This window comes from Microtus ochrogaster, chromosome 10 (assembly GCF_000317375.1).
Source record: "Microtus ochrogaster isolate Prairie Vole_2 chromosome 10, MicOch1.0, whole genome shotgun sequence".
Classification (NCBI taxonomy): domain Eukaryota; kingdom Metazoa; phylum Chordata; class Mammalia; order Rodentia; family Cricetidae; genus Microtus; species Microtus ochrogaster.
In genome coordinates this window covers 12,559,104-12,581,706 of record NC_022016.1, presented here as the reverse complement: position 1 = coordinate 12,581,706, position 22,603 = coordinate 12,559,104, and the positions used below count along the sequence as shown (strand labels likewise).

At 35.3% G+C, this 22,603-nt stretch overlaps 1 protein-coding gene across 3 annotated transcripts in view; it reads right to left on the bottom strand.

Moving 5' to 3' along the window:
- The window catches only part of Kdm4c (lysine demethylase 4C), a 169,069-nt gene that overhangs the window by 43,543 nt on the left and 102,923 nt on the right, over window positions 1-22,603 (bottom strand). For all 3 annotated transcript variants that reach the window (XM_005352661.3, XM_026782063.1, XM_026782064.1), the window contains 5 exons: window positions 17,015-17,196; window positions 15,109-15,322; window positions 12,278-12,354; window positions 4,157-4,212; window positions 2,153-2,261 (listed from right to left, as the gene is read on the bottom strand). In XM_005352661.3, the coding sequence (XP_005352718.1) occupies window positions 2,153-2,261; window positions 4,157-4,212; window positions 12,278-12,354; window positions 15,109-15,322; window positions 17,015-17,196 (638 nt within the window). The remainder of the gene's footprint in view (window positions 1-2,152; window positions 2,262-4,156; window positions 4,213-12,277; window positions 12,355-15,108; window positions 15,323-17,014; window positions 17,197-22,603) is intronic.

The window sequence follows — 22,603 nt, the reverse complement described above, 5'->3', positions numbered from 1 at the left end:
AGAGTACTCCAGGTCAGCTAGTACTTTACTATGAGTGTCAACCAGTATCTGCTCCAGAGAGTACTCCAGGTCAGCTAGTACTTTACAGCAAAACCCTCAGAACACCCCTCAATTACCCCCACTAGGCACGTTAGTAAATTATTGTCAAAAATTTAAAAAGCACAATCTTTGAAAAGAACCCCACCATAAATAATGTGTTTGCCAAAAACAGTTTAGTTTAAAAGGTTAACAAATTATTACAATATTTAAATTAGCAATAGAAATAAAATGCTTTAAAAATAAATCTAGCATCATCACTGTTGTCAATTTTATGATATGCTAAATAGAGACTATCTGTTACATCACTAAGCAAAGCAGACAGGAGTGACTACTTTAAGATGAAAACTAAAAGGCTTCTTTACCATTTGTTGTGTCATTTTATGAAAACTAATCATTTTCCTGTATGGAAAAACCTGCTCAAGGAAAAAAAATTTCTTATATCATATATTCTATCCTTTTCGAAGTTTTCTATACAAATAAATATGCAGAGTTGTTTTCAAAAGTGATAGGTAAAGTATTTGAATTAATACAAATTTACCCACAGTATTAACATCACATCTCTTTCAATTCTGGGGTTTCATATCATTGAAAGACTGCTGACATTAGTAACTTTTTTAAAATAAATAGTTTAATAGAAGATATTTAGAGCTCATGCTTGCCCATCAGTTGTTCTTTTATCCTCATGTAGTTACTAGGAGTTGACCGGGGCTTGTACAGAGAGACTAACTTTAACGTGCTACAAGGGAAAGTAATGTGCTTTACATGGCCCAAACTAATTCTGTGTTACATAGAAATGAAAAAAAATTCCCTTTAAAAGGTCAACCAGGGAGGAGACTTTTATGAAAATTTCTGAATAAGTTAGAAGGTAACAGGAAAGAGCTTGACATGTTAAGTATCAATTTTCTACTTGTAACACAACCCTGTAAAAATAACTTCTGTATTTCACTGTAAAGCTCTTCTTGGCAAAGGGATGATAAAATTAGGTTTGATTGCTACACCAACAGAAACCAAAGGAAAGAGAGGACAGTAGGCAACTTCAATAGAGTTTGGGGGCATTACTGAACAATCTCAGAGAGTCTAATGTTTACAATCTGTTGTGGGAATTCCATTCCATAGCCAATTATATGGGGCAGCTTGGTTCAATGGGCCTGATCTTCTCTGGAGATACATGAACTGATAACCGGGGTGGGAGGGTCCACACCCTAGCACCTGAGAGAACTTGGGCAATGTGCCTGTAGCTCTGGATTGCAATGAACAGAGAGGCAGACATGGCAGGGGTTGTAAGGACCAATGGTAGCACATGTAAGAAGCCAGAAGGCACTGGGTGGCCCATGGAGGAGAAAAGTTGAATGCTGCAGTAGATTTTACTGCAGAGGCTGCTTGTGCTGGAATTGAGGTTAGCAATAATGGGCATTAGGACCAGAACCTACACAGCGTCTGTGGGTCTGTAGGTGACAGATGGTTAGGCAGCTGGCTAGCTTGCACAGTTCAGCCTTGAGCAGTACTCACCCAGACCTGCATTTGAAGGGGGAGCGGAGTGTTTGAGGTAGGAAATGGGGGTGGGGAAAAAATAAACACTGGCTGCCCTAGTTTCTCAGGCCAGTTGGTCTCAGGCCACATGGATGCCAGGAAAAGAGAGAAGTCTGAGGAAAGTGTTACTTTTATTAATATCAAAATTCATACATAATGACTATAAAACAGAACAAGGAATCTGGGTAGAGTCTCCAGTTGCTCCATTGTTCCCACTGGGGGTCCAGCTCTCCTCACAGCTGCCTTAATCTTCCTTATATTGGGTAACAAATCTCCAGAGAACACCCATTGGGCCAAGCTTCCCCATACAACTGCCTATTAGATTGAATTCCCACAACACATATCAATCTAGGAAATGTATTAATCCCTTTCCCATATTGCAAATAGAAAATGATGGCAGTTATAGAGATTTACAATATACCAGTAAACAATATGAGTGTAAATATATTCAGGACAGAAGAAAATACAGGTGGAATAAAATGAAGCTATTAGATTTATTATCTTGGAAACAATTAACAGAAAAATTCAGGATTTGAAATTAACATTAATGTATGAAGTAAAAAAGAAAGTCTTTAACACTCACCAATTTTAGCCTCTGTAAAGGTATTCTGCCTACATCTATTTGTGTCCTTTCTGGGACATTAGTAAATCGAACTTCTGGAACTGCAACAGCACATATGACATGGGCCCACCTACAAGAAACGAGACATTAAATATAAGCAAGCTTCCTAAACTTGCAGACTTCAATTTGGTGGTTATAATTTGGTGTACAGAAGAAATGAAGCCAAAAACTTAATCGTATTATAAAATCCCAAAGAAGTTGTGGATTTTAAACCTCTTCAATAACAAGTAGATTTATTTAGCACATCTGCCTAATACTCTGACATCAGTAACTAGTAAACAGGGATAGAGAGATGGTTAGTGATTCTTGAAACGGACTTTGGCAGATCCCAGCACCCACATGGCTGCTTATAACTGCCTGAAACTCTAGTACCGGAAGATGAGATATCTCTTCTGCATTTTTTGAGCTGAATGCACACTAAGGCACAGACACATATACAAAACTGAACAGGTAAAGTCCTATAACATAGTTTTATATATTCAAAAGAGTATAATAATACTGAAATGTAGGTTTTTGTTATCATTTGATACTACACGTGTAATATATTTAGGATAATACGTGACAAAAGAGTAAAAGTTCAGTTAACTACAAATTATGCTTTCATATAATACATGATATATGCCATATGTTCTGAGGCAAATTAGTTGAAATATAAATATTTCCTATACAAATTAAAACTAGTTAAGTATTTAAATAATTTTCCTCATTGCAGTATTACCAAAGGAATCTATAGCTAAGAGAAATGAAATGTAGTTTGTTTCCTGATCTCCTACTTAAAACACTTGTGCATCCTTTCACATTCTAAATTTGCATGAATTTGTTATTAGTATTATTCAGTATCTTGTGTTATTCCTCCAAGTAAATATAAGGACTTAAAAGGTTCAGAGATCATGAAATATATTATCAAATATATCAACCCATATTTAATCCAAAGCTTCTTTGTTTTGTTTTGTTTTCCAAGACGAGTCCTGGCTGCCTTGGAGCTCAGTGTGTGTGTATACATACACATACATATATCAAGCTGGCTTCAAACAAAGAGGTGCACACCTGCCTCTGACTCCTAAGTGCGGGGATTAAAGGACTGCACCATTAGATGTGGCTTAGCCAAAGCTTATTTACTTCACTTAATAAATGGCACACTTTGTCCTAAGACCACAGGAAGAAAGGTCAGCCATTAACCCCACGAGAACATTTTTCTACAGTTAAATAAAATTAGCATACTAGAAAAAATACTATTAAAAAGACAATTTCTCATGATATATATTTTTACAGGAGGCACCTAAGCTATGTCATAGTCCCCACTGTCTACATCATCTAAAACCTAGTGACAGCTCTATAGGATAATATCAGTCTTACTAGATGAACTTATGAATCTAAAATTAAATATTATCTCTTAGGCAACACTTTATCAGTATAGGGATGATAAATTCCTTTACTCTTCTTTCCAAGTAACTAGACACACGTGCATACATATGAAATTATGTTAATGTCATCAAAACATTTTTCATGAGGAGTTCCAATTCCAGTATTATGGGCTAGGCAGGACTACTTGCCCCACAGAAGCTAAGTTTTCCTACCTACTTATTTAAAGAGAGAGAGAGAGAGAGAGAGAGAGAGAGAGAGAGAGAGAGAGAGAGAGAGGAAGTGAGAACAAAAGAATAGTTCTGTTAACTATGAATGGAGTATTGCTGAAGTAAGAGAGGAGAAAAAAGAGAAACGTAAGAGGGAAGACAATAATGGAGAAACCTATTCACAAAATAAGGGCTGCCATTATATAAAAAGCAGAGAATAGAGTAAGCCCTATACTACATCCAGTCAGCTTTAGTCTCTGAGAAGTATTTTCACCCTAGATCCAGAAAGCAGTATCTGTGAAACATCACAGGGAGAGGGGTAGAGCAAACTATCATGCAGAATTTCAAGAGAAGAATGAAATGATGAAATTCAACACATCAATGTATTACTTACTTATTGTTTTTAGTCTGCTTAAGAGCACCTCCTCTCAAATTGCAGAGACAGCATTCCTAAAGAGAGAAATTAACACAATTATAAGACCCATATAACAAAAGGCCACTGCCATTCATCCAAACAACTCTACAAAATCTTCTATACCCCTTTCCATTCATCTTGAAACGAAAAGTTTTAAGCTAAAACAATGGTATTTGAAGTTCCAGAAAGGAAAAAGAAAAGCTAAAAATGCTTGGATACATTGCTATATTCAAAGGAACCACCATTTCACTCATAATTGCAATATGGGGAAGTTGTGAAAAAGAATTTTGGAGATGTCAAATTAATTTCAATTTTCACATTGACTGGATAAAGAAATCATTGGACACATTGATGAAACATGGTTTTGGTGTACCTATGTTGAAGTACTTTGATTGTCATTATCACTTCGGTAGAGAAAATTAAAAAAAAAAAGATTATAACATGAATTCAAAAATTTCCATTTCATGATTTGTGGTCAGTTTCAAGGACCAACATACACCCAAGCTTTGACTTTCTTACATGATGGAGTGTATTAGTCTGTGAGGCAAAATAAACTCTTCCTCCCATAGGTTACTTCTTGTCAGATATTTTGTCACAGCAATGAGAAAAGTAACTAATATAGAAAACTGGTATTCAGAAGTGGGACTAAAGCTGTGATAAATTAGACTATGTGGTCTGAACTAATGTTCAGAAAAATGTGGAGGAGCTTGGATCTATTAGCTAAATAAGCCTGAAAATGTTATAGTTTGTTGCTGGTCTATTCATAATTGCCAGAAATTGAAAACAGTCTAGATTTCCATCAAGATAGAAATGTATAAAGGAAAATATGGTATATTTAAATATGGAATATTACTCAATTGTAATAAAAATGAAATTATAAAATTCATAGGAGCTAGCAAAGTCATCCCAAGTGATGTAACAAATATTGATTTTACTTACATGCAGAAGTTAATTGGTAAGCTTTAGATATGTATACTACAATTCAAATAACCACAGAAGTTAGGTAGTATAAGGGACTAGAGGATTTCCCAAGGAAGGAGAAATAGAAAATAGTGTTATAGAGACATAAATTAAGAACTAGAATAGGAGGATTCAGAGGGGAGATGGATGGGATCAAAGGGTAAAGGCAAGACTAAGGGGAGGAACAACTAACACTAAAGATATTTTAAAAGCTATATGGAAACTTAGTACTGTAAAAGCTTCCTAACATATATTTATATATTCAAGGAATTTAAATGAAGCCACCAAATAGCAGGAGAAACTATGTTCCAACTAGACATCTTATTCTACAAAGTAAAACCTCCAGTGCTGGGAATGGGTCACATTTTGTTGAGTCAGTGGACAAAAGCTATCCATGTAACCCACCCTCACCACAAAATATCAAGGGCTACTGCCAAGGTTATTGCTTATTCTCCACAACTTGATGATAAAGCCCTACTGCTAAAGACAACACTTGTATCATTGAACAGAGAAAGCCTGGCTGATGCCTAAATTGCAGTTTCATCCCTAATGAATAGCGTTCATGGTGCTGGAAGGTACTTTGCACTCTAAAAGAAGAGAAATGTAAACATCAATATCATGTACCTATAAGTGTTGCAAAGCAAAACAATGAATTGCCTGCATGATATACTGGTATAATAGTGGTACAAATATTATGGGAAGAAACGAACATGAGTTGACTGGATTTAGGGTCCATTTTATAAGATGGAATGGGTACCAAGAATCAAAGACTAATAGACTACAGTACTATGTTAAGGCTTTTGCTGTATATTTGAAGATATTAATATATATTCAATGTCTGTCTGACCAAACTGGTAGTAGAGAAGCATAAAAGGAAGTGTTAAGATTCTTGTGGAAATAATATTCCGGTTAATTTAAAGCCCATGCCACAAGAAAGAGCCCATATCTGGTGAACTGTGTTAAACCAAAAAAAATCCCCAAGTTCTTATCGTTATACCTATAGATTGGTCCATCTCTCTACAAACATCAGACACATTTTTGTTTATCAGTAGGTGGAGATTAATAAAGATTTGCAACTGGTCAATATAAGTATAATGCCAGCTCAAAGATCCAGAAGGACTACACTCATGCAATAAACAGTAATAGTCAAACATTACAACATAGTTATACAACTGAACTCACAAAAGCTGTAATTATATACAAAAGACCTGCACAATATCAAGTCAGTCTAATTCTCAGTATGGAGGGTAAAGGGGCTCATGAAATTCCAGTCCTAGCTTAGGGATGGCAACTGATGATTGCTGGGAAAGGAAATGTCTGTTTTCTTCTGGTGTGTGGTCCCTGAGAGGTTACCAGTGTTACAGAAGATGTTTCCACATCCATGCATAAAGAGGCAGTACTAAATATATTTACTCAACGGGCATTGTTTTTAAAGAAAGATGGGAGGGGGGAAAGTGGTGTATCAGATAAGGGAGGATAGAGGGGAGAGATTAGGGGAAAGAGTTGATCAAACTCTTTGATATGCACAAATGTTGGCTAGTTATATCTCAATTCCACACAAACAAATCTCAGCTGAGACCCTCCCAACACCAAATTGGCCTGTGGTTACATCTTCTTGCATGATTGATATGGGAGGGGCCAATCCACGGTGGGTAGTGTCACTCTTGGGCTACTAGTCCTGGAAAATATTAGAAAGCAGGTTGAGCAAGCCATGAGGAACAAGTCAATAAGCAGAACTTCTCCATGGCCACTGATTTAGCTTCTATCTTCAGGTTCCTGCCTTGAGAACTGCCTTTGATTTACCCAAGTGATGATAAGAAAGTACATAATGAAATAAACTCTTTCTTTCTCTACTTGCTCTTGGTGATAGTGTTTTACCAAAGCAATAGAAACCTTAACAACATAGCAAGTGTGAGGATCAAAACGAATACTTTTTAACAAGAAAGTAGGTTGAAAACCTAACTTATCAAATCCTATGAGATACAATGAAAAAAGTCGTATGTACCTACATTAATCCCTGAACATATACAGAAAGAGCAGGAATATATATATATATATATAGATAAGCATATAACAACAATTAATGAAAAGAGGCCAGAATTAGAAAGAGAAAGAGGGAGGATAAATGGATGTTAGGAAGGAGGAAATGGTAGGAAAAAATGATGTAATTATTATACCTGAAATACAAAAACGATAAAGAAAAAAAAAGAAGAAATCAGAGAGACCTGAAATATATAACGGTATATGCCTTTGGGCCCTGGGCAAGGAAGAACAACCACGATTCAGTTGAAGCAAAGCTACTGTTATGATCAGTGCAGAATTGATAAAACAGAGAGAATTTTGCAGGGCCCCACTATTTAACAGGAAGTATAGGCAACTATGACGGCAGGGAGAACTACCCATGCCCAGAGATGTGACCCTATTGGTTATCAAATATAAGGTGGTCAGTCGTGAAACTACAGATACAGACACAAAAGACTCCAAAGACTATATATGTTTGTACATATATACATACATTTATACATATGTATCAAAAATACTTAAAGAAGAAGAGGCTATAAATTTGAGAACTGTGAAGCATACCTGGGAGGAGCTAGACGAAGAAAATGAAGATAAAAATATGTAATTATTTTTTAACTAAAAAAAAGTGTATAAAAGTTAAAATATAAACACACTCAAATCTAGGAGCTAAGGGAACAGCCTAGTTACAATACACTTGGTATGTACACTCTAGCTTTTAGGTTTCATAACCAGCACCAAAGAAAATTATTTGAAATATGTAAAAGAAATAGAAATGATAATTGTCCAGATTTAATCATTTTACATTGTATGTAGGGTTTAAATTACCACATGAAGTACCATAAATATGTAAAGTTGAAACAGTTAAAGTTCACAAATGATAAATGGGGGGCACACATGAAGTTTGAAAAGAAAAAGGGATAATGACTTCATCAAAACACATGTATGAAATTTTAAAACATTAAAAATGAAACAAAACAAAACAAAAAACCTATTTGAGATTCGATTTTACCCAAGTCAGAATGGATATAAAGAGAACAAATAACACAAAGGTTGGTGAGAATATGAGGAAAAGAGTCACCTTATCTTCCAGTGGTAGAATAAGGACTGGAGTCAGTGTGAATGTTGTTATTCAATTATGGACACATCCAAAGGAATCCATAACCTTCCATAGACATATGAATACTTTATTAATAATGACCAGCAAGAGTGATAAGGATGAATAGATGATGGCAATGTAAAAATACACAATGTAGTTTCATTTCATTATAAGGAAAACTGAAATTATAAAAAATTCAGTAAAGTAGATAGATATGAAACTATTATAATAAATGAGATAATCCATGAACAGAACAACAAATGTACATGCTTTCTTTCTCAGAATGTGTGCATTCTAACTCTGAACTTTTAAGATTTGTATTTTAATTTGGAATGTCTGCTGAGGGCAAGAAGCTAGAAAGTGGGTGTGGAAGGGGAAGAGGGAGAGTAGAAAACACGTGATATGAGGGAGGCATAAAGGCTTAAGCAAGGATATGTACAGCAGGATGCAGAAGAGGAAGGGTAAGGATGGGTTAACAAAAAGTAAGGATGTATGAAAAGACTTATGAAAACCCTCTACGTTATAAGCATGAATACGTTATATTCATGAAAGAGAATAGCATCCATAGGCTTCCATGTTTGAATATGTGTTCTCCAGTTACTATAACTGCTTGAGAAGGATAAGGATGTGTGGTTTTGTTGGAGGAGGTGTAGCCTTGTTGAAGAGGTGAACCACTGAGGAGCTAGGCTTTGAGGATTCAAAAGTCCAAGCCAACCAGCCTCAATCTCTCTCTGTCTCTGTCTCTCCACCCCTCCCCTAACTTGTAGATCAGAAGTGAACTCTCAGCTCTTGCTCAAAGCACAGTGCCTGTCTGCTTTCCACCATGATGACCATGGACTAACCCTCTGAAACTGTAAGCAAGTATCCAATTAAATGATTTTGTTTATAGGTGTCCTAGGTCAGGGCATCTCTTTATGTCAATGTGTGGTTTCTTTTCTTTTTGTTTTTGAAACAGTTTGGATGGAGGGAAACAGTACTAACAAAGTATATACCAACAGACATAGATTATAAAATGAACATCTCACTACACAAAGAATTAATCATCAGAGGTCCCAGAAGCATCCAAAAGAACATAGGCTATACCCATGCTTTTCAGATAGCCACCACAGCTAGATTTTACGACCCTGCTACTGAAAACAACACATTTTGCTTATAAAACATAAAGATATCAAGCCGGAAGTGATCCGGAAACCTACGCTCCACTAGCTTTTTTTTTTTTTTTTACAGTGCCAAAAGGTGCTATTCAGACAACTGAAGGAGAAATGCCATCACCTGTTTTATTTAACGCTGAATTTGACAATACTGAGTGACCAGACAAAACATGCCCCTCAGTGCAATAATAGAGTGAGTTCTGGAGGAACCACTTGCTTTCTGACTAGATTTGAGGCCTCTTCAACGAGAAGGAATTTATGTCTGGTACTGTAAAACTGGTCAAATGTTGGGGAGGTCATAATCTTTCTAATCAAACCTACTACTGTTGTTTTGCTAAAGGGACACATTGTTACACTGCTTCCTAAATATTTATGATTATATCTATTGATTGATGCTGTTTGCAATGTTGGTCAGAGAAGCTTCCTTTTGCAGTGGATAATAATCAATGCAAAGACACATAGCTGTCAAAAGTCATAAGAATAAGTGATGGTGACTGCTCAGTCCTAAAAACTTATCTATATCAACTCTCACAGAACTCAGTAAACATTGGTGAGAAGAGTGTGATAAAGCATGTAAAGTAAATAGGAGACAGGACTATGAAATGCTGTGTTCTGGGCATTTAATAGTAAAAGTAAAAAGTGGACTACTACAAAAAAATTGCTACATACTTTACAAATATAAATACAAGGTTTTCAAAACTTTATTTACCATAAAAGAAAAGTATTAGAAGAATTATACTTGCAATATGATTATAAAACCCAAGCTTAATATTCTATAGGGATATTCTGTATTCTGAATAAATTTTATTTTCACAAGGCATATTAAAAGTAATAACAGGAAATAATTAAGAATGAGATTTTGTGATATACAGGCCAGCACTGAAATATTATCTGACCACAGCTGAACTATCAGATTCCCATGAAGTCCCTCAGAGCTTTTTGTCTAAGCAGTTGGACAACTGCTTTTGAATATAAAGCTAACTATAGGAGAACGATTCCTCAAGATGTCAATATAAAGGTTTCCTTAAAAACACAAATATTTGAGACAAAAAAATCAAACAAATCATAAGTATTTACTAAAAGATAATATTGGAAAATCCAGGCCTACATTAACTCAAACTATCAATTCTGTCAGTATTTTTACATAATATTTGGAAAAGAACTCAATTATTTCTCAGGAGAAAAGAGAATGAATCTTTTTAGAAAATGCTTATTTGAAATGAATAACTACAAAATGAGGAATTCGATGTGAATTCAGGTCATTTCAACGAAATGATGAGAAGTTATCTCAGTTTAAAAATCATTGGAAAGTGGTATGTTACCCTATGCTTTACAGTCCAAAAGCAACTAACATGGCTTCACATATAAAGTTTAAGGGAGAAGGGGTTGAAATAAATTCTGAAGAATGATAACTCTGAGCTATTTTAAAAATATCTCACATTAAACAAGCATAGGAGATCAGAACTAGCATGGGGGAGCCTTCCCCTGATTCTGGTTCTAGTATGCAAAGATCAATAGTACCAAAAAAGATAGGAGTCTGGCCATCATGAACAGAGAGCTCTCAATATCTTGTTGAATTTGATTCATAAATTCACTTCTGGTTCTTAAAGGTAAGTAAAGGTATTTTATCAGCTATCAAAATGACTTAAAAGGCTTCCTTCCCATTAGGTCAAAAAGAAGATTAGCGACCATATAGCAATAGCCACCTGTAAATAAGAACTGGGTATATTTATTCCAGTACTGCCTAAAAGCAGAGATTTCTGATTATCTTAGATGTTGCTCATTTACTTAGGTTTTGTTCGCCTAACTGATTGTAACAGAGAAAATTAAAAAAAAAAAAAAATTTCCAGGCGTAAAAATGTGCAAGCTTTCTAAATGGGAGCAATTACATTGGATATCAAATAGGCCATAATATCTGAGCAATAAAGAGTATTTCACAAAAGGTGGTCATATCTTCCTCCTTCTTTCTCTCACTGGTCAAATTAAACAGTAAAAATGAAATCATCCTGAAAGATTTCTCTGAGTTGCCTTCAGTTTACCCACCATGTATGTCTCCATAGCTAAAACCTAGTTCCACAATTGTGATAAGTTCTTCCTATTCATATTCATCAGAGCAGCAATTAAGACTTTAAATTATAGGAAATTTACTATTAGCAATTTATCATTAGCACTGCTAAAGAATAGAGCAACTGCTAATCCTAGCCACTGATTAATATGTGCTGTGAGATCATCACTGAGGAACACAGCACTGCAATCTAACAGAACACAGTTAATTGGAAAATGTATAAGGTATGGTAGATTAACAAAACAAAAAACAAAGACAATTTAAAGTAAACTTCCAAAGGCATTTTTAGAAAATAGTAACTTAGACCAAGAGAAATTTATGGTCTTTAAATGGAAAATCAATACTAGTTAACATTCTGTCAAAAGTTCACATTAATGACTTCCATAGAGTAGGTTCCAGTCACATATTTTAAGGTGTGAATTAAAAGAACAAAGGAAAAGTCTCTACTTGGTTGGAAAATTGCAGCATTGTGGTTTCTTCAAGGATCCATGAAGATACCTCTCTTGAATATCAGAATTATGTCTAAGAATTTCAAGCTGTGTAAGAAAATTAAATAAAAATAATCTAGTCTTGGAAATATAAATGTGGACTTGAAGTAGGGTGCTCATAAGATCTGAAGAATAATGACACCTAGAATATCACCTATACATTCTAGAATGGCTACAAAGCTGATCGTTAGTATGACTAGGAGAGAGAGGGGATAAATGTACATGATAACATGTACACATTTTACCATTCCAATAGATTTAGCCATGATCACAGTGGGCAGAGAGAGGAAGAATAGCACAATATTAAAAGCTACTTACTGCAGTCAATGCATTTCTTTTGCACCGGGCACATAGCCATCCATCACAGATATCATGAGAAGGGACACCATAACAACCTAAAATATAATAACATGGAAGTATGCATTCAGTCCCTTGCATCTTTAAAATGTCAGACCCTGGAATAAAAAAACCTATGATCCCAATGACTAGGAAGCTAAGGCATAGTGATCACATATTCAAGTCCTACACAACCTATAGTGAGCTCAAAGATAATCTATGTAATCAAGTGAGATAGTTCCAAAATAAAAAGTACAAAGATGCTTCAGGTTACAAATCGGGGATAGACTGTCTAGTATGCGAAAAGAAATTATGTAAAATATCGAGTATGGAAAAAATACATATTTCAAAAATAAACAAATGAAGTTATTCAATGCCTAGCATACCAAAAATGTAAATAAGCCTCTATCAAAGTTACCTCAGATTCACATATCTTATAAATTATTATTCTATCAGTTCCCCAAGCATAAAACAATTTCTTTTTTTCTAGTTGGGATTTGGCTTCATGTTTGTTTTATTTATTAGTATTAGTGTGTATGTATGATGTAAGTGTAACAGTGTGGACCCATGCATACCATAGCAATTATGTGGAGGTCAGAGAACAAGGTTCTAAGGTTAGTATACAGGTTGTGACAATGAAACACAGAAAGTCAGGCGTGCAAAGCAACAGAATCATCTAAAAAGCTTATTTATTTGGAATTTTCTATAAGAGTTTTTGCTATACACTTCAGGTTGAATGAAACTTTTGATTCTCTTGTCATAGCTTCCTGAGAACTAGGTCAAGAGGTGCACCAGAACACCAAGCTTCAGAGCATACATATTAATATTATCATAGAGATAATTCTTGCAAGGATAAAAGTAAAATTTCAAACTGTAATGTTAACATTGTCACTTTTACATAAAAATTTCAAAGTAAGTTGCAACTCATAAAGCTGTTTTGGGATATGCTAATAAAGTTTGACATGTATTTCAGTCATTGGGGCAAAGGCTGCACAGTCCACGATTAGCAAAAAAAAAAATTGTTTTCAATTCAGTGTTTGCCTAAACTAAGTGTGAAGATGAAAGATGGTGCAAATATTTGTAATAATTGCATAATATTACAAATGTTACTAGGTTAAAATTTCAGCAACAAATAAACAAGTAAGCAAATCTATCAATAAATAAACTAACTAGCACATATATTATCAGTATTTGAGAATACTTAGACAGAAGAATATAGGATATACATAGTCTGCCACCTACAAAGAAAAATTCTTGGAAAGAGAATAGGAAACAAGGATGGGAAAGGAAAAAAGAGGACACGATGTAAGAGAAAGCAAATAGGCAGCAGGGAGAAAGGCACAGTATCCTTAATTCCTAAAATAGAAGCATTTGGAAGCAATAAATGAGTAAATTTTAACACCAAAATGTGATAATAGAGACAGAAAAAGAAAAGATTCAGAAATACAATGCATCAAAGAAAACCATATCATATGTAACCAAGTCAAACCAAATGCTGAATTCAATCATGTTCATGGGATTAGAATGGTGAGACTGCATAGCTGGTGACTTATATTTATTGTTGGCCGGGGTTTGTGTCCTGGCTATACATAGGAATGTATGGTAAAATAATGTACATACATATGTCTGTGTGTGTGTGTGTGTGTGTTATCTTCCAAAGCTGTATTAGTATAAAAAGATTGCTATTACTGTACTGCAGAGAACTTGTTGCCTTGGCAGAGGATCCAGATTTGATTCCTAGCATCAATACTGTAGCTCACAACCAGCTATAACGACAGTTTCAGAAGACTGGAAGCCCTCTTCTGACTTCCCGAGGCACCAACACCTCATGCAGAATACATATATACATATAGGCAAAATACTCATGCATCTAATAAAATTATAAATATAAAATGAACAAAAAAGAATTGGGAATAAGAGTCTGGGATGTGGTTCAGTGGCACAAGAAACATTTAGCATGCATGAGGCTCTTGTTTTGCCCCTACCAATAAAAGATAAAAGGAAAAAACCAAAAATGTCCCCAAAAGAGATAAATGTAATTGAGAATAATCAGGAACGTTGAAATACTTTGCAATAGATTTGTAATATGTAATGAATTTCCCTATATATTCTAAGGGACTTATGTGGTAAATCTATGTTTACAAATATATACCTATTTAAAAATAAAAAAATGTGAAACATAGGGAACCCAACTACTATAATGGAATTTATCTTTATGAGAAAAATATTTAATTCAATATATTAAGTTGTGGAACATACAAAATGAGTCTTAAAAAGTCATATAAATAGTCTTCAATCAAAACTAAAGATGGAAACTAAATTTTCACAATCTATTATTGTGAAAATACAAAATTCAAATAAGTGAAGGAGCTCCATGATGATGTCACCTTGATTCATGACAATAAAATACTCACACCTTCTCTTCTCCGAGGCTTCATAAAATTGGAGAAAAGGATGATTATCTCTACTCATAATCTTAATGGAAGCCATTAAGAATATTCATGAGAAGAGTAGAACTGCAGCTCCACTGGCAGGCTGTGCCTCCTATGCATAAAGTCCTGGGCTCAGTCTCACTACCTCATAAATCCAGGCATGGTGGTACACATCTGCAACCCTAGCACTACAGAAATGGGAACACAAGAAAAGGGCTGGCCAACTGGCTTATGTAGTAACCTCCTGAACAGCTTAGGATACAAGACCTTGGCACAAAGAAGAATGCCAACATGTATATTGACAGGTTATAATGAGGTGATTTATAAGGGCTATGTAAAATACTGAAAAGCTAGGGGCTGGAAAACCATAGATTTATTTACTTGCATGAACCCGCACAAAGCACTTGGCACAGGAAATCAGAAGGCTTGTTCCATCCTCTTCAAGGAAGGCATTTGGGGGGGAATATTCTATATTTTCTTCACTATAAATAAAACACATCTCTGGAATAATGGGTTTAGTCTTTCTTCCAGATTTAACCACTTCATTTACTGTTGTCTCCCATCTAGAATCATTTTCTTCTTTGCTGCTCTCAGGCTGGAAAGATAATACACACACACACACACACACACACACACACGATTAAAGACATGAAAGAGCTCAGCTTTTATTCATTAATCCATTTATACATGTTCTAGCCACTAAATTACAACTTCTCATTGTTTTCTTTAATTTAACTGGCAACATTTTACCAATGCTCCTCTACAGACTCCCATTCAGAAATCACTCAGTAAGAATAAAGAACTGTGGTTTCATAAAAGATTGTGAAGAACTCTTTAAACTATGGTGCTCCAAAATACTTCAGGAATGCACAGTTACTTCTTCTTATACTTGTCAATGATCTACTTGTACTAGGCTAATGCCTGTTTTGGCTTATTAAAAAATATTATGTAGATGTACTTCAAAGAATACATATAGCAGCAGTTTAAACTCCAGAGAAAGCTTAAAATGAGACATACTGGCATATGTGGTCAGATAAGAATGATGTGCCAGATGTGACTGTCATCATTCAGCAAACATGGGGAAATTACAGCTAATGGATTACCTTTATTATTTCCTAGATCTTAGATAAATCAACTTCTAAAATTTTTATAATAAGAAATATTTTTATTATTATATTACTTTAACATGTCAATTTACATGTTGACATTCTTCTTTGTGCAAAGGTCTTGTAGCCTAAGCTGCTTAGGAGGAGGCTATAAGCCAGGAAAACTCACAGGTAAAGAAGAATGCTTAAATAAGAATCAATAAAAGGAAATAATTAACAGATAAAAAAAGTAAAACAAAAAGTAAATAAACTACTAATTACAAATTTGAAAATGAAATTTCACTCTCTCCAGTTCTCAAATATCCAAATTAAATAACTATTACATAACACTTTTAGAAATTCATGATCTTGAATGAAGTCTTTATGACTCTATCAGGGAAAACACAACTTTGTTGGAAAGCAATTTCTTTATTAACCAATGATAATAGAACATATTCATTGCATACAGAGGGAAATACAACATCACAACTTAAAAATAATGATCATATTGGCTTTTCTAATATATTGTACCTTAAAGCACACAATATAATTTAATTTATACAGCATTCAAGATCGCTTTCTTGTGTTTATTCAGAAGAATACAGTTATACCTGAGCTAAGATGCTGTCAGAATGACATCCATGAAATAATGATGGAATCAACAAGCATAGTAGTCTGATAATGGTGAATAAATACACAATTTGTAGTGAGTCTTGGTTGTGTCTTTGGCGTGTTTCAGATGGAAAGGTGAAAAAGAAAAGGGGAGGGCAGGGCACTGATATCCATATTATTAAAGAATACTTTTAATTAAAAAAAATACCAAGTATATTTTTTTCTACGAAATTTTTTTTTTTTTTTTTGGTTTTTCGAGACAGGGTTTCTCTGTGGCTTTGGAGCCTGTCCTGGAACTAGCTCTTGAAGACCAGGCTGGTCTCAAACTCACAGAGATCCGCTTGCCTCTGCCTCCCGAGTGCTGGGATTAAAGGCGTGCACCACCATCGCCCGGCTATGAAATGTTTTGTTTCCAGGCTTTAAGTTAGAAGTTTGGTGCCTTTTAGTAAAATAACTGGATTTAGAATTGCAAGTTTCTAAAATGCACTAATATAAACAAACACTAAAAACAGACAAAAAATGAGCTCATCAAAAGCCCTTAAGAAAATACAACAGTGGAAGGATACGTTGGTAGCCACCCTCCAAATTACCTTGTAGTATGGCATGAGCAGAGTGCAAATTGCACAGTGTGGTTCTATTTTTGCCACAGCTGCATTATACTCCTGTTCAGCCAAAAAGTTGGGAGACTTTGTCTGCCAAAGGTGGATGAGAGGCTTTGCCCAAGACTCTGTTTCTTCCACTTCTTCGTCAATGGTTAGAATTTCAGGTGACTCTTGAGAGAAAAGAGGAAAACAAAATGAGCAGAAGCCTCAGAAAAAGATATGACCCTGGTAACAGACATTGAGCAGTCTTAAATGACTGTGATATCAATGTCAGATGCTAAGCCTGTTTTATCAAGCATATTATGAATGAAATAGAATAACTGGGTTTTCTTGTCATCTTCTCCAGCCTTGGAGGAGGAGATCAGAACATCTCATGGAACCATAAGCTATTTTTCTTTTTGCTGGGAAAAATTAAATCAATCCCTCCTTAAACTTTATCACTTCATCTTTTCAGCTTCCACTGCAAAACCACCCACACGGTTAAGAAGTTTAAGAATGACTAAGCTAGTGACCCTCTTATTAATACTTTCATTTTCCTTACTTAACACAGTAAAAGTTTATCAACTGAATTTAATTAAATTGATTTTTTTAATTTAAAATTCCGTGGCATTTACAGAGTACCCATAATGTAGAAAACAAAGTAGTTGGCATAGGAAAGCAGAGTTGGAGAAAGAGGAATAAAAATTAAAATGTAAAAGAAGCTAGCTATAGGAAGACTGGAAACTCATCCCTATTAGGACTACACACACATACACACACCAAATAGAAAACAATATCATGTGTGAGAAGAGCCCTGTGATATCCACAGTCAAGCAAAGTGGTTTTGTAAATAACCTCTAAAATAACTGATAGCACCAGAGGCCTGTAGTTTTTTGGTGACTTGCCTTCTTCATGCTATCTAGTCAATGTCCATTTTCTAGAATACCTTTCTTTTTCAATAAAGTGTCTCTATTTCACTCATCATTCATTTGTTCCCAGTTTGATTCACTTTTCTGAAGACACAATAACCTGTGCTTATACTCTGAACCCTGATCAATAGATGCAATGGCAGGAAAGCCACCCAGTAGGAAAAGCCATGCTATTTATTCCTGGAACATTTCAAAATGGTGTCAAAGCTCCCAAGAAAGGCCTGATGACAGCCTATGAAAACATGAAAGTCTGGAGAACTACATTCAGCATTTCCTCTGACTTTCTTTCATGGATATGGCTTCCTGTGATTGAGACTGGAGGTATGTCTGGACCCTCTCCCTTGTTCTCTCTATTGCAACTTGACATAGGGCAAAGAAGTAGGAATGGGCTAATGGCTTCCTGAGAGAAGCAATACTTTAAATTGTAAAGCAACTATACAGGAGGGTTTGTCTTTAAACTGGAAGGCTTGCAAAGAGTCACCATGATCCAAGTGAAGCCTAGGAACAGATGGAGACCTAGTCCCCACTGGAGATGCAGGCAGTCACATATTAGCGTTATGCACATTGAAGCTGCCTGACTAACGTGTGTGCAAAGAAAGACAGTTATAGTTAATTGTGCCACCAAGATGGTGGCGCTTATATGAGGGAGGACATTACAGTACTAATATAAACAATGATAATTACATGGCTTGGAGTCTACAATGTCACTGAACCCTATAAACATAACCTACCCTTCTTTATTTTTCCCCCAGAGGACTACCAAGATAAAGAGAATGACAGACTCAAATGAGGACCTGGTATAAACACTGCCATAGCTCTTGGCTGGTCCCTCCAACTCTGAACTCCTACCTATGCCCTAGGGATGAGGCAGGAGCAGATACCTAGATACTAACTCCCAGTTAACTTTTCTTCCCATTTACTTACCAGTATGATTTATTTAGCTCTGCTCTTTTATATCCTAACTGCTCTCAAGTTCTGCCTGTTCATTTAGTAGTCACAGCAGTATTGATGAGGTACAGAGATAATGTACAAGGTAATAAGCCACTCACATAAACATGCCAGCCCATATGTACCTTTTATCTGAATGGCAATATAAAAACAAAAGTCATGGCAAATTATGACTTATCTAAGAAACTAGCAGTCTAGACGTTTTTCTGTCTTTTGTGGACAGCAACCTTATTTCACTAAAGTAAAAGAAATAACATCATAGATGTTCATAAAAGGGAAGTGCATGTCTATATTGTGGAACACAGACCCCAGTCGTAAACAACATGAGCCTGGTGAGATGGCTCAGTCTGTAGAGTGCTTCTCTCCAGGCATGATAACCTGATTTCCATCCCTGAACCCACATAATGGAAGCAGAGAGCAGACTCCTACAGATTGTCTTTTGAACAGACAGACACTGTGGCATATAACTGTTCAAATACATTCACAAACACAAAACAAAGAAATAGCATGTAATGAGAGACAGAAGAGGGAAAAAAAAACATAAGAAAAAGCCCAGTTTATCTATAGAAGCTCCTAAAATAATTGAGAAATAAAACTCTACTTGTTTTCAGCTTTTTAGTTTTATTTTTAAAGTGAGCATTAAAATTATTTTTGGAATGCTTAAATAAAAGGAATGTGTGACTGTATAACAAGGCCTGCTAAATATATACCACTTGATAAAACTAGGTACTCTTACCTTCTTAAAGTCTATGAAAATGATATCTTTGAATCATAAAACTTTTATAAAGCATTATAAATTCCTCTTGTTTATATAAAATAATACTTACTGGAGTCATAACAATTCACAAAACTATGAAATGTTATATTGAATATATAGAACTCTATAAAGATTTGCTTCCAAAACAGGCTCTGAAAAAAAACCTTGTATTTTAAACTCAGCTCGCCCTCACTCCCTCTCTTCCTTCCATTTTAATTAATAGAACATAACAATAATAGGACATATCATTCATCTTAATCAAAATAAATCGCGGTTCCAGCGGCGTCCGGTGACCTCTCGCGGGCCCTTGAAAATCCGGGGGAAAGGGTGTAAATCTCGCGCTGGGCCATACCCATATCTGCAGCAGGTCTCCAAGGTGAACAGCCTCTGGCATGTTGGAACAATGTAGGTAAGGGAAGTCGGCAAGCAGGATCCGTAACTTCGGGATCAAAATAAATCTAATACGGATGACTCTAAAGAAGCAGTGTCTTCCAGATACAAAAGGACTGATGCACATATGAATTCACAGATAGGACCTGCACAGGTTCAAATTAGGTGCAGGGGAGAAATGGACACTGGGTACCATCAAGAAGCTATCTGCAATTGATCCTTGTTGACAAAGGAAAAAGTCAGTTTTATCTAGTGGAGTGTAATTGGATATATCAATCACATACCAGGGCAATCACCTTACCCAGGAAAAGCTGGCAAACACAAAATGAATTGTATCTCTGTGCACATGCATGTTTATGCAGGTTCATGCTTTTGGTTTGGTTTTGGCATTTTTATCTTACTATTTTCTCACTTGCATTGAGGCCCTTTTCTGTGTGTTTTATCTTGTTCCATTTTTATTTATTTGTTTATTTTATTTTGTTTTTTATTTTCCTTGATAGAAAAACACACAGAGAGAAAGAACATGAAATTGGGTGCTACCAGGAATGAAGATACTCTAAAAAGAAATTTATGTCCCCGACCTTCCCTTTGCTTAGTATTGAAACAACGGATAGCAATACATTGGAATTCTTCTTGGAATCTCATGCCCAAGGAAAGAAAATACTGAATCCAGCTGACATTCAGAAGGGAATGTTGTCATTTAAAAGAAATTTCTCAGAGTTCTGACAACCTGCAGAAAACCTAACAAGAGAAACTGGGGCCCAGACAATAATGATGGGAAGGACCATACCAAGGTCCAAGACTACTTAGCTATATGCAGCTTTTTGCCTTAAGTTTTCATGGGGAAGATGAACTTGATTTGATTTTCTCTTGCCAAAGTGACCATACTGAATAAATCCCATCTTTCTGTTTATCATCATTACATGTTTCTTACAAGTGGCTTAAAGAATACAGATGTCTCACATTAGCTAGCCATGCCTACTAGAGCCCAATCCACAAGAACAGTAAAAACAAGAACTATAATCAATGCTTCAATGTGGCTCCTACCAATACTCAAACTTGTAAAGGGGGGTGGGGTTCACCTATACACCTGGGCAAAGACAGTATTTAGATAGCTATGTGTATCTTTTTTTCTATATTGGTTACTCTAGAATTTAAAACAAAATAGAGTTGAAGAGGTATAAACAGAAATCAGTACAATGATAGTTGAGTCTTAGGAAAACTAACCTTTAACATATTACTTAACACATGCTATTATAGTTGGTCTGGTAGGGATAAAGATATAAAGAATGACTTAGGTCCCTCAGTTGCTACCAGATTACTGAAAAATAAAAAAAAAAATGACCCTCAATAAATAGGAATTCCAAAGCAATTTCTCTCTGATAGAAAAAAAATCCAGAGGGGATGATTTTCTTCTACAGAGATTTACAACCTGTCAGACCACCATTCAGGAGAGAAATTGATGGTGGGATAAACCACAACTTTTAATGCAAATAAATCTGACTTTTTAACTTAACATCAAATGTATGAAGATGGATTTGGCAGAGATAGCGACTCAGCCATATTTCCCAATGTAGATACAATGAATACATCTTTTTTTCCTTCTTATTATTGATTTGGTTCTTTTAATAAGTTTGTGGAGGACAGGTGGCCAAACCTGACTTGTAGATCCAATCGAGACAGGTTATATATGTATGAGATTTTCAAAGAATAAAAGTTATTCTTAATATTATTTTAATAATTATAACTCTGCTTTATACTATAGAGTCCTAAAACATTTTTCCTTGTCAAAGATTCAAGTCCTGATATAGTTGAAAGTCAATGTCCAGAAAATATTATGATATTTCCCTACAAAAAAAAGTATGAATCTCACTGTTGTGACTACCTATGGGCATTTAAAATGCTCAAAACTGCTGAAATCACCACAGGTTAAGAACTAGGGTTAATCTCTTATGACCAAGTAACAAATTTTATATAAGAGGAAAATAAGATCAGAAAGAGAACTTGTCTAAATTATAAAATAACAACAAAACTCAAAAAAAAAAAAAAACCAGTAAGACCAAAGTCTACTAAGAGAAAGAAACTCCTCTTCTAAGAGTTTAAAAGAAATTTCCACTGCTTCTGCCAGACACATTACAGGCATTAACAAGCAGAGAACATATCCCTTCTAAATTTGCTACATGGAGTAAGAAGTAAAATTTGACCTCACTCTTAAGGCTAAGCATTCATTAGGTGAATTCTTCTACCCTACAACCATTCTTCACTAAAACCTAAGCTTTATACTAAGCGGTTTGGTCCTCTTGTTGAGTCCATGGTAGTTTTGATTTTGTTTTCTGTTTTTCCCATGTACGTTCTTAAAGGGTTGGCTGCTCAAAAGTTCTGTTTTGCATGTCTTATGAAACCAACTGCCTTCTTTCCAAATCTAGACCAGGAAAATTCTGAGAAGACTCGGAGCAAGAATTCTCCAGGTCGATGGGAATTTCCTCTGACTCCTTTTCTGGCTTGCTCTAATTTTTAGAAAATCCAGCTATCATTATCTTCTCACTTCTTACTATCACCTTAACAGCAGATTCA